Source organism: Ordospora colligata (assembly GCF_000803265.1).
Source record: "Ordospora colligata OC4 chromosome Unknown contig_05, whole genome shotgun sequence".
Classification (NCBI taxonomy): domain Eukaryota; kingdom Fungi; phylum Microsporidia; family Ordosporidae; genus Ordospora; species Ordospora colligata.
In genome coordinates, this window is record NW_014575403.1 from 192,633 (window position 1) to 204,575 (window position 11,943).

An 11,943-nucleotide genomic window follows, 5' to 3' on the forward strand; every position below is an offset into this window, starting at 1 on the left:
TTATGTATGAGGTTGTGAATATAGTTTTTTGATTTGATGATACAATTTTGTGGTGTTTCCCATGTATTTCTTTGTGCTCAGTGCTTTATTAACTATGGTATCTATTTGCTCCACAATATTTGTTCTGTATGCTTCAGGTACAAAGTGCCTGTTTTGACTCTCAATGTTCTTATCAAGAAATACTGTTATGTCTTCTTCACTTCTTTTTTCAAGTTCATGCTTCCACACATTTACAATGTCATCGATGTTGATGCTGACTATCTGTTCTATTGAAATATTGTCAACATGCTTCAGGTGTCCATCAAATACATGTGCATTGTTCAGCACATACACACTCTTAGATATTCCTTTCAGTGTCTCAGCAAGAAGTAGAATCTTCTCCATAGATTTTCCACTGAATACCTGGAACATGTCCTGTGGCTCTGTAAGCCCAAAACTCATTCCATATGTTTTCACAAACACTTCTAGTATGTCCTTATGGTCATAAAAAGAATCCAATATACTTCTCATGTCCACACACAAACTTTCTGCATCACACTTACTGTTTGCATTCATTACCATATCCAGGTCTTCAAAATACCTAGACATGCAATTACAGATAACCTGATTTATTCTATCCTTAAACACAAAAAGTTCTTCCATTGCTCTAGTCCTTCTGTTTCCAGAGTGCCTGAGTTTCGAATTCAACTCCACAAGAAACGGAATGCTACTTATCCCTTCTTCCTTCTCCATCCTCATCAGGTTGTCTATAATCTCTCTTCTCAATCCAATCACAAGCATCTTCTGCAATCCAATCGTTACCTCCGGATGCTCTTTTCCAATTACACTGTCGTTGATGTCTGCAATCTCCAATAGTGTATGGCTCAACCTACTTGTTCGTTCTAATAGCATATTGTTGTCTGATCCAACACCATCAAAACCAAACTTCGAGTACATCATGTCTGTATACCTGCTTATAGTCCGTTTTCTATCGACATGTGCAAGCAGAAATACCGCAAATTCTTGTATTTCAGGTTCCAGCTTTGGGATCTTTGAAAGAGAAGCAAAAAACGATTCCTCAACTACACCAATAGCTCCCTTAATGATTTCATCCAAACTAATCACTTCCACTTCCACTACTATAACTCCATTGTATTCCACCAGGTTTTGGCGTACATCCATCAGCCTCTGTATTGATCCCATCACATCATTTTCTTTAAGCGTTTCAAGCTTGCATGTAAACGAAGCATTGTTCATTCCCCCAAACTGCTCTTCTAGGCTGCTTTTCTCTTGATTGATCACTGCTTTAGATTGCATAAACATGTTGTAAAACATCAAAAGTTTGTCAATGCCTTTCTTTGGCTCAATATACGACTTGAACTCATCAATTATGTCTAAATTCAACTTACTCATCAATGAGTCCAATGCTCTTGCACGGTTGTCTATTTCTATACTAACATCATTATACCTTTTGAGCTTTGCAAGGATGTTTGGATCTTTCAGCATCGGCCAGGGCTGTTATGCATGATCAAATACATTCAATTCGTAGTAAACATAAATACAATTGGAGTGCTTATGCGCATAAATACCAATCATTTATATCCCGAGAATGCATTCGATAACATTATTTAGATTAGCATCAGTACAAGAATTCATCCCCTACGACGCATGCTTGATATGAACAACCTCAAGAAAACATTGCTAGCAGGATTCGTACTGCTCGCATACACAGATATTCTGAACAACAGGTCTTATGATCTTGTTGGTGTAGATAAGGGATATACAAATCTCAAAGGATACCACTACGATAAAGATAAAGACATGTACGATGAAGTTTTCAGCTACAAGCATGAACAGAAAATCCATCTTGTCATTCCTGCAGATTTCAATGGAAGTGGAATAGTAAGTTACGTGCTTGTAACAAGGAAGAATGATGGAACATTTGACAATCACATATACTTCCGTGACAGAGATGAAACAAAGCATATTGGAGAATCCTTAGCCACTCCACTGCTATTTACATGCCCCGATGATCTTAGACCTCAACTGCTTATCCAATACAGCGATGGTCTGAAAAAGGTTCGGATTAGTGAAGATGGAGAACTGAAAACAGAGGATGTTGATGATTATGGACGATTACACAATGAGCATACTTCTGCATTTGTTGAGCTTGATGGGAGTATGAAGGCATGCCTGTGCCTAGTCATTGACAACGGGAATGGGAAAAAATCACTGAGGGTATTCAATAATAAGGATGGAGAATATGTGAGGTACTTCGAGATGGACCTTCCAGATGAGATAGGCCCAATTGTATTTGGAGACTTTAATGGAAACGGTATGAACGACATGGCATTTATACAACGAAGCGGGACAAAGTATGTTTTGAAGATATACTTCAACTCAACGTCAAGAGTTGGAAATACCAACAAGCTTCTTGGTGGATTTATCCCGACACAGATCAACTCAACTGTGTTTTCTGAGGGAGATATGGAGATAGTGGATCTAAGCTTGATGTTTCCGAATTGCACGCCAATCCTTAAATCTGAAGAACATTTTGGTGGGATGCCATATGGAATATTCTCTGCTGATCTGAGAGCAAAAGGTAAAGTGGACTTCTTTATTGTGATGAAGGACATTGATGGCAGCACAAGAGTTGGAGCCCTTGAAAACCATTCTGAACCTGGCAAGGCATTATTTGAAAAAGCAGAGTATCACGATGATATTCACAAACTGAAGAATGTAATATCCATAAGCTGCTGTGACTATAACAGCCGAGGAAGAGAAGCCGTGTTTGTGAATCGTGTTGTTGACAACGAAGCTGTTCTTGAAGTGTATGAAAACAACCTTTCGAAAGAGAATCTCAAGCTGAGTCTCTCAGCAATCTATCCAAGGCATGAAGCATATGGATGCGCTATTCCTGGCGTTTCTTATCTGATATCTTACTGTGACGGAGAGAAGGTGCATATTTCGAGTCAGATGGCCTACAGCACGTATGTGCACCTAAAACATCACGTGGCATATATTGGGCTTGGCACAATGAATCTGATTGTTGATATACTGATGATAGGGACGCCTGGAAGCAATACAAGTCCATATGCAGGACCATATGCCATTAATTCAATTGCAATCCCAAACACTGATTTAGTCGTATACCTTCAAGAAAATGGCAACTACACGGTGGAGGCACATTTTATTGTTGGAGAGCACTTTAAGACAATAATAATTGCTCTCTTTGGTGTTGCATTTGTCAATCTGATATTCATAGTTCTACTCCGACTCAAGGATATACGAAGAATGAAGATGGCAAACAGCAAAGATGCACTACGTCCACTGTTTTCTACACTTAAATAAACTGTTTACTTGCATTGATTGATGCATTTATTGAAAATAACGCCATGTAGCGATGCTAGATGTGAACAGTTAATAGCGCCATCAAATAATTGATTCATATTCAGATGTATATTCTATCTTTAGTTCACATCTCCTACATTTCATCTTCTACTCCACTGGCCGACCTGTTATTCAATCCAAGCGATTGCTTTAGATTCAGGTACGAAAGAATACCTATCAGTACCAGCGAGCATGCTCCGATTGCAAGGATATACACTTCCACACTGTCATATGAGCCATCGCCTGTCGCAAGAAACGCCACCGCTATCGGAGAAAAAGTAAATGCAAGGTTGAGGATACAGTATATGGTGGCAAATCCTGTGCCAAGAGACTCATCAGATACAAGAGAAGGGATGCATGGCCAATAGCATGCTATAAGAGGACTCGAAAGCCCAAGCATTACTGCAGATAGATGTGGAGACATCAATCCAAAGTATATTCCAGAATGCCCCACAATAAAAAGCATACAACCTGCTGCAATAAACCACAGCTTCATTCCATACATGTCCGTTATTGTACTTGTAAAAATAACCAACACAAGCGAAATTCCTTCGATTATTGCAAGTATGTTGCCTGATGAGATTGCAGATAACCCATATCTCTTTTGGAATAGCATTGGTGCGACAGAATAGAAAGGCGCCCATACCAAAGCGAACAGAAATGATATAGCAACAAGAACATAGAATGCAGAATGGCAGGCATTCTTTCCCTCAATCTTTGGCTCGTAGAAAAGAGTACCTGATTCCTCAAATAGTATTTTTGGATCTGACTTTTCAAGTCTGCTTTTGACTGTTGTCTCCTCAGCTGTGTTTTTTGCCCATGGTAGAAATGGGTTTTCAGAAAGAATTGGATTGGAAGCCGAGCTTATTACTGAGGAGCTATTATAGTCTGTATCGCCATAATCATGGAAGAATGACGTTCCATATGCTCCATCAATACCTTGAATGCTTCTATGAGGTGCATATTCGTAGTACTTTGGTGAAGAAAGCATGTTGCCAGCATCATCATCAAACACCGGTTTGACACACTCATCTTGCTCCTTGGATGCATTACTAACCTTCTGTATTTCCAGTAGTCTCTGCTTCAGTATCTTATGCGATCTTCCAGAATGATTGATCCTGAAGCATATCCAAAGACCTAGAAATGTTAATGCAACACCCATAATGCATGGAAGCATTCTACCAAACATGTCTGCAAGCAGCGGTGTGATAAGGAAGTTCGCAACCGTCCCCAATCGTGCAATACTTGAAAACAACCCCATTGCAAAGCCTAACTCTTTACCTTTGAATTCATAAGAGATCAGTTTGTTCTGAATAACAGCGAAGCTCTCGCCTCCAATTCCAAATATAAACCTGCCAATAAGCATAGCTTTGAAGTTACGATACCAAACACCAGCTGTAAACATCAGATGACCCACGAACACAAATGCACACAGCAGTTTCGCAAGTGTGCACTTCTTGATCTGTGTTATCCATCCAAAGAACAGCGGCACAACTATATTCGGCAGTGAATACACCGAGTAAAGTAAGGTTATTTTATACTCAACCTCATCTTCTGATTCAAACCCTACATGATGGCTCAGTGCCGACGGAATGTCATATGCAAAGTAAAACGAAAAGAGGACTGTGCTTGACAGCAACAGAATCTTGTGCCGTTCTTTCATTATACAGGTTATCAGCATCAGTTTTATCCCTTCTGTTTGAAACAGTTATCCACTGAAACACATCCAAAACATCCAATAGAACTCTTTATTCATTATGTGAAATACTGCAGTTTGGACTTCTTCCTGCAAAGAACCTCCTGAATCCCATCCATAAAGTCATTCTGCGAAATACTTGCTTTGTTTTTCCTTAGTGCTGACATTCCTGCCTCCACACATACAGCCTTACACTGCGCACCGTTGAATCCCTCTGTGCTTCTTGCTAGCTCATCAAAATTCACATCTTCTCTGGTGCTCATCTTCCTTGCATGGATCTGCAGAATTCTCTTCCTTCCTGCAGTGTTTGGTAATGGAAATTCTATCTTTCTATCCAGTCTCCCACTCCTCAGCAATGCTGGATCAAGAATATCAACTCTGTTAGTTGCTGCAATTATCTTCACCTCATCAACAGACGAGAATCCATCCAGTTGATTAAGAAGCTCCAACATCGTTCTTTGCACTTCCCTATCTCCAGTATGATCAGAGTCCGATCGCTTTGCTCCTATTGCATCAATCTCATCGATAAAAATAATCGTGGGTTTCTTCTCCTTTGCAAGTGCAAATGCATCTCTTACAAGCCTTGCTCCATCTCCAATGTACATCTGCACCAGCTGTGGTCCAGCCAGTTTAAGAAACGTCGCATTTGTCTTGCTTGCACATGCACGCGCCATAAGTGTCTTTCCTGTTCCTGGCGGCCCATACATCAAAACACCCTTCGGCGGTCGGATATTCAGCTTCTCAAACCTTTCAGGATGTGTAAGTGGAAGCACAATTGCCTCGTTCAGCTCCTCTATTTGCCTCTCAAGTCCTCCAATATCCTCATATGTCTCGTCAGGCTTGCCATCAAGCTCCATAGCCTTTACCTTCACATCATAATCTGCCGGAAGCTTCTCAAACACTATGTTCGTGTCCTTGTGTAGTGATACAAGATCTCCTGGATGAAGCTCTTCGTTCGCAACAAGTCCCATCAACGGCAGGTACGACGACATCCTGGTAGATGCATTTACAACCCCACTTTGTTCATCAAATACCTCAACAACATTCCCAACAAGATAAGGTAACTGCTTGTTCAGTCGAATCCTCTCCATATTCTCTGCAATCGCAACATTCTTCGTCGATATGTCGTGTTTAATCGTGCTTATCCTGCTTTGTAGAATTCTTGTCTCAGAATCAAGCATCCTGATCTTCTCCTTTACCATTCCCAAAAACTCCTCAGGATTGCTTTGATCCATCATCTCAAGCTCCTCAAGGCTCATCCAGGGGTTCTTCTTGATTTTTTATTTGCTTATCTCTGCCACAACAAATCATCCATGGATCACAAATTATATACTTTGATGTATTAATACTCAGGTTATATAAGTATATAAGCATGTGCTTGATGTATTAATATTTAGGTTATATAGGCATGTATTGATGTTCAGGTTATATAGGCATACTAAGAGTCTATTAATACTCAGGTTATATAAGTATATCCATGATATATTAGTACTCATATTATATAAACATCCTATCAGCATATGCCAACACATCCTAGCATTCATTGCACATCCAACTATGCGCCTAGAATACATTCATCCAATCTTATCAACCACATGCTTGTATGTTTCCATTCTCATTTCAAAGTGCTTTAGAAGCACCTGTCCACACTTATAATACTGAGTGTCCTTTCCATTGTAGCTCAAACAGTTAGTTATCATCTGCCTTACATCCTCTTCAAACTCCCTTACACTCTTGTAAATCCCATCTTCAACCTTTTTAGCCATTTTAGATATGTCCATCGGCTTCTTTATATACTTATAGTAATTAGGCACATCATTTGCACTCACTGGCTTAAGAAAAGGCCAGGCACATGCATTCATCTTCAAATCACATATCATATACATAATAAACATCCTCATAGTTGTTTTTGCTTCAGATTCTTCACTTATTTTATCCTTATCTCCTGCTCTTTCTTCTCCTTCATTTATATCTGGTATACCTTTCATATCATTTACTCCAGAATCAATCTTTGATATACATTTCATATTGTCTAATCCTTTATTGATACCTGGTATATCTCTTACACTCTTCACCTTAGAATAATCCTCAATTCTATGCATCTCAGAATACCCATTGACATTCCTCATCTCCTCATCAACTCTCCTTCTCATAAGCTCAATCACCTCATCTTTCCTCAGGTAATTGATCTCCCAAAACACTTTGCATTCAACAATAGTTCCTCCATCATAATCCTTGATATATCCAATCCACTTATCAAACACTCCATCTTCACAAAAACCCTGCTTCTTAAAAAACCCTACTGCAAAAACATCTGCATATGCAATCAAATACAAACTTTGTCTTCCACTGCGATCAGGTTCATTCTCAAACATATCAAGATACTTCACTTCTTTCCTGCAAATCCTGCACATCGCCATCACATCATTCATGTAATCATTTTCATAGCTCTTAATATCCATCTTGATCATTTCCTTGAATACATCCATCAGAAACCCTCCAACTCCTTTCACCTGGAACTCATAATCAACAGCAAGAAACACTATCTCTACAAAACTTCTCTCAAAAAACGGCCTATAGCATATCCCTGCAACTACATTATCCTTCTCATCAACAAACATCATACATGCATGTTTTGGATCAAAAACTTGCCTCAATATGTACTCGCCCGGCATCTTAGACAATTGCCTTCCAAAAAGATTTTTGGCTTTAAAAAGAATCATAGCATCCACACATCTATCCTGCGTTGTTTCAACAACTATTCTCAATCGTCCCTCAGTAAATGCCTTGTGCAAAGCACTCTCAGACTTGCTTTTGTCTTTACCTCCAATATCCAAAGCATATCTTCGTCCTCTCATCATCTGGGGCTCTGCAATCAGTGCCACTTGCCTTAAACATCTGCTGCTCGTGCTCTTACTCTAGTACTCTTGTTCTTTTGCAGCTCAATACTCCTATTGAGATACCTAAATCCAACTGCTGCTGATAATCCTCCAATCACTGCTCCTCCAATAACATCAGAAACAAAGTGCCTGTTGTCTGTAACACGGCTCATCCCAATAGCCATGGATCCAATAAATAACAACAGCCAGACAACTGCAAGTGCAACAAATCTCCATATTCTGTTGCGCAAGTGCAGCTTAAACTCTCTCCATGTAAAAAACATAAAAAAGCTTGCTCCACATACCACCATCGACATATGTCCCGACGGAAAGCTTCTTCTTCCTTCAGTAACAATCGGTTGCAGTCCTGTACACACTCCATTCACTGGCATGCATCTGCTCAAGAAGTCAGGCCTGAGCCTCCCAAACACATTCTTCATTGCTTCCGTTGCTGCAAACGTTGTGAGACATGAAAGCATAAATATCACATAGAAATACATCTTGCTGCTTCTGGATGGATTACTATGCAACACCACATACAAACAAATCAGTGGAACAACAATCGCCAATCCTATCACCTCAACATACGAAATAGTCTCGTTTATTGCATGTGGCTTCGAAATAGACACGTCATACTCATCAAACACCCGCTCATACGGTCCCACAACATACGAAAGTATTGCTTGTGCCACATCAATCACAAACACGGCCACCAACTCACTCACTGCATTCTTGAAAATCACGCCTCCCATGTTTTTGCAATCTTGCATTTAATAAATACGAACCAAAATCACTTCACAAACCATTTATTGTAGCACATTATTTCCATTGTAGACATACTTCTGCACCCCCGTCTCAGTAATCGACGAGATCCTTATGCATCCTCCAGACGCATTATCTCTATTAATCGCACACAAAACAGCCTCCTTTATAAACGCTATCCCTTCCCAGAGGCTCATCCCCGCTTTCCAGTTCATATCACAGTATCCATATATATAGGCCGACCCAGATCCTGAAATTGCCCATTCTTGCTCAACTAAACTACCTCCAAGCGAAATACTGAAGATCCTTGCACTTTCATCATATCCTGCCACGATAAGACCGGCTAAAAGATCAGGATTTTCGTAAATTATCTTGCTAGCAAGCGTTGCCGCCTTCTTCACCATAGGAACTCCATCTTCAAGTCGTGTGTACATGTCTAGCGATGTCTTTACATAGTCCCTGACTATGCCTGCATCTGCAGCACTTCCAGACATACACACAATGATTTTGTCAGAAAGCGGCGCAAGCTTACTAATCACTCTATTTACAATATAGTTCCCAGCTGACACCCTGCAATCTGCTCCAACAAGTATCCCGTCTGCATACTTGATTGCAATAATGGTTGTGCCTGTCATCACCTCACTCATTACCATCGAAGGGCTCATCCCTTCTCTTTGTTAAACACATCAAGAAACAAATTCAATATCAAGGGTCTATGTTTAATCAGGTCCTTCATAATAACATCCATTCACATCAACTAACACTATCTTCATGCAAACTATCAATAAACAACTCATCACATCCATTAAACAGTGTTCTTCAAAGGAATAGTAAGGTTAACCACTACCTTCTCCTCACTTGTATCAGGATCAACACAGAAATATCCTATCCTTTGGAATTGCAGCTTGTCTTCAATCTTTGAATCAAGAATCCGCTTATCACACTTTCCTTTGTATATCTTCAAGCTCTCCTTGTTCATCTCATTCATGTAGTCTCCCTCGTTAGGGTTGAATGACGTCCACAGCGCTGAATACATTCGCATCTCCACATCAACACAATCCTCAGAAACCCAGTGTATAAACTTCTTTGGCACTGCATCACTCATCTCTGCAATTAGACCATCATCCGTAACCTTCACCATCTTGATTGAATACAACATGTAAAGTCCAACAGGCTGATCAAGCGTAAGCCTTTCAAATCCTTCCTCTCCAATATCCTGGAAGTCGGATTTTTCAATATACACCACAGGCGTAAAACGTACATCCCTATACTCAGAGCTTCCAGGAAAATCTGGAATTCTCACCATGCATTCAGGTACTCCAACAATAGTCACCTTCAATGGATCCCTAACACACATCACTCTTCTTGCAGTCTTGTTCAGCTCAGCCCTGACAAAATTCTCCAGAATCCTCACATCAACTGTTGTCTCTGCATATGTGTATCCAACACTCCTGCAAAACTCATTGATCGCACTCGCTGGAAATCCTCGTCTTCTCATCCCCTTAATTGTAAATAATCGGGGATCATCAAGAGATATTCCATACTTCTGCAGTGGAACAAGCTTCCTCTTGCTCAGCACTGTGTTACTTATATTCAATCTACTAAACTCCCACTGCACAGGCTTGTATATCTCAAGCTGATCAAGCAGCCAATTGTAGCTCTCTTGTCGTGTGTAAAACTCCCTTGTACAGAAAGAATGTGTCACATCTTCTAGACTATCAGAAACACAAAGCGCAAACTCATATGTCGGATACACATGGAAATTCACCTTCTTCACAGGATGCACTTCGTCAACTATTCGCATCGCAACAAGATCAAGCATTAATGGATTTTTGCTATCAACATCCATCTTGAAGCGCAAGCACGCCTCTCCTTCTTTCCACTTTCCATCAATCATCTCCTTAAAAATTTGCATATTCTCTTCAGTACATCTATCTCGATATTTGCTTAGATACTTCCTGTCTCCTCCTCCTTCAGAAAAATACAATCTTCTTCTTTCACACATCTCATCTTGGCTCAAGTGACACACATATGCCTTTCCCTTCTTTATCAAATCAAATCCAAACTCCATCATCCTTCCAAAATAATCACTCGATGCAGTCACTTTGTATGGCTCAAATCCAAGCCACTTCACATCCTCATAAATCGACTCAAAATACCCTTCCTCCTCCTTTCGAGGATTCGTGTCATCATATCTCAGATACGTATATCCTCCATTCCTTCTTGCATACTCAAAACTCAGGTTCATTGCCTTTGCATGTCCAATGTGCAGTATCCCATTCGGTTCAGGTGGAAACCTCGTAACAACCTTTCCTCCTGTTCTTTTTAGGTGCTCCTCCATAATCTTCTCATTAAGCTGTGGATTCTCCCCAGGCTTAAATAGCTTCTTTAACTCACCCTCCTCTAGCCAGTCTGCATTTGTTCCTTTGTTCTTCTGTTCATCATCCATTTTCATACAATTATCCTCAATCTTACTTATCTCTTCAAAAACCAACTTAAAATTCGCACAAGGCATTCTTCTTCTCATTTCCATCATCATCTCTTTCTTCTTCACTCCTTCATTTGCCATCTTCTCTATTTCTTCACATATCCTATCCTGCCCAACATCATTCTCTTCAACAAACTTTTGAAGCTCCGCTTCGCTAACACCGATTCGCTCTGCATACTTCATACACTCTTTCAGCATGCTTTCGTGTTTAATCACTCCATTATCAACCAAATCAGCTATCTTTACAATATCAATCTTTCGAGATGCTGTGCATGCAAGAGCATACAACAGTTTATTAGACATGTCTCTTCCAGAGTACACTTCTTCCAAATTGCTCATTATCTGTGTTTTCCTCTTTAGCTGCGCTTGCTTTTCATCCGATATCTCCAGTCTTCTAAAAACCTCATCAGGATCAAACATCAAGGGTTCAGCAAAATTCATCAAATCATTCATCCGCATCATGGCGTATGGTCTTTCTTTTCTTAATCCTCAACTCATATGAGTAATCATTTGCTACTCGGATTTCCTCAACAATCGCCTTCCTTCTCTTCTCTGCTCGCTTCAACAAAATATTCACTGTCTCAGTTATCTTCTTGATTCTCCTGTGTTCTTCATTCATCAGGGATGCGTTATTCTCTATTTAACTCATTTCCATACACAATCAACTATTTAACTCATTTCCATGCATAATCATACATAATGATCCACTTAAGTCACAATCCTCATGCATACACACAATATTCATGTGC

General features: G+C 40.0%; 9 protein-coding genes across 9 annotated transcripts; 1 reads left to right on the forward strand and 8 right to left on the reverse strand.

Moving 5' to 3' along the window:
* Positions 1-1,485, reverse strand: M896_051390 (uncharacterized protein; the record flags this gene model as incomplete). Its single annotated transcript, XM_014708286.1, has 1 exon — positions 1-1,485. The coding sequence occupies one exon, from the start codon at positions 1,483-1,485 to the stop codon at positions 1-3; it is 1,485 nt and encodes a 494-aa protein (XP_014563772.1).
* A 162-nt stretch (positions 1,486-1,647) lies between these two features.
* On the forward strand, positions 1,648-3,330 carry M896_051400 (uncharacterized protein; the record flags this gene model as incomplete). The annotated part of the gene is made up of 1 exon (XM_014708287.1): positions 1,648-3,330. The coding sequence occupies one exon, from the start codon at positions 1,648-1,650 to the stop codon at positions 3,328-3,330; it is 1,683 nt and encodes a 560-aa protein (XP_014563773.1).
* A 133-nt stretch (positions 3,331-3,463) lies between these two features.
* M896_051410 (uncharacterized protein) lies at positions 3,464-5,032 on the reverse strand (the record flags this gene model as incomplete). The annotated part of the gene is made up of 1 exon (XM_014708288.1): positions 3,464-5,032. One exon carries the CDS (start codon positions 5,030-5,032, stop codon positions 3,464-3,466), a length of 1,569 nt encoding a protein of 522 aa, XP_014563774.1.
* A 92-nt stretch (positions 5,033-5,124) lies between these two features.
* On the reverse strand, positions 5,125-6,324 carry M896_051420 (regulatory subunit of ATP-dependent 26S proteasome; the record flags this gene model as incomplete). The annotated part of the gene is made up of 1 exon (XM_014708289.1): positions 5,125-6,324. The coding sequence occupies one exon, from the start codon at positions 6,322-6,324 to the stop codon at positions 5,125-5,127; it is 1,200 nt and encodes a 399-aa protein (XP_014563775.1).
* A 315-nt stretch (positions 6,325-6,639) lies between these two features.
* M896_051430 (chromatin remodeling transcription factor) lies at positions 6,640-7,923 on the reverse strand (the record flags this gene model as incomplete). The annotated part of the gene is made up of 1 exon (XM_014708290.1): positions 6,640-7,923. The coding sequence occupies one exon, from the start codon at positions 7,921-7,923 to the stop codon at positions 6,640-6,642; it is 1,284 nt and encodes a 427-aa protein (XP_014563776.1).
* A 32-nt stretch (positions 7,924-7,955) lies between these two features.
* Positions 7,956-8,714, reverse strand: M896_051440 (PAP2-like phosphatidic acid phosphatase; the record flags this gene model as incomplete). Its single annotated transcript, XM_014708291.1, has 1 exon — positions 7,956-8,714. The coding sequence occupies one exon, from the start codon at positions 8,712-8,714 to the stop codon at positions 7,956-7,958; it is 759 nt and encodes a 252-aa protein (XP_014563777.1).
* A 36-nt stretch (positions 8,715-8,750) lies between these two features.
* Positions 8,751-9,359, reverse strand: M896_051450 (beta type-6 subunit of proteasome; the record flags this gene model as incomplete). Its single annotated transcript, XM_014708292.1, has 1 exon — positions 8,751-9,359. The coding sequence occupies one exon, from the start codon at positions 9,357-9,359 to the stop codon at positions 8,751-8,753; it is 609 nt and encodes a 202-aa protein (XP_014563778.1).
* A 152-nt stretch (positions 9,360-9,511) lies between these two features.
* On the reverse strand, positions 9,512-11,614 carry M896_051460 (glutaminyl-tRNA synthetase; the record flags this gene model as incomplete). The annotated part of the gene is made up of 1 exon (XM_014708293.1): positions 9,512-11,614. One exon carries the CDS (start codon positions 11,612-11,614, stop codon positions 9,512-9,514), a length of 2,103 nt encoding a protein of 700 aa, XP_014563779.1.
* Positions 11,615-11,639: 25 nt separating this feature from the next.
* Positions 11,640-11,813, reverse strand: M896_051470 (uncharacterized protein; the record flags this gene model as incomplete). The annotated part of the gene is made up of 1 exon (XM_014708294.1): positions 11,640-11,813. The coding sequence occupies one exon, from the start codon at positions 11,811-11,813 to the stop codon at positions 11,640-11,642; it is 174 nt and encodes a 57-aa protein (XP_014563780.1).
* Between the last annotated feature and the right edge of the window lie 130 nt (positions 11,814-11,943).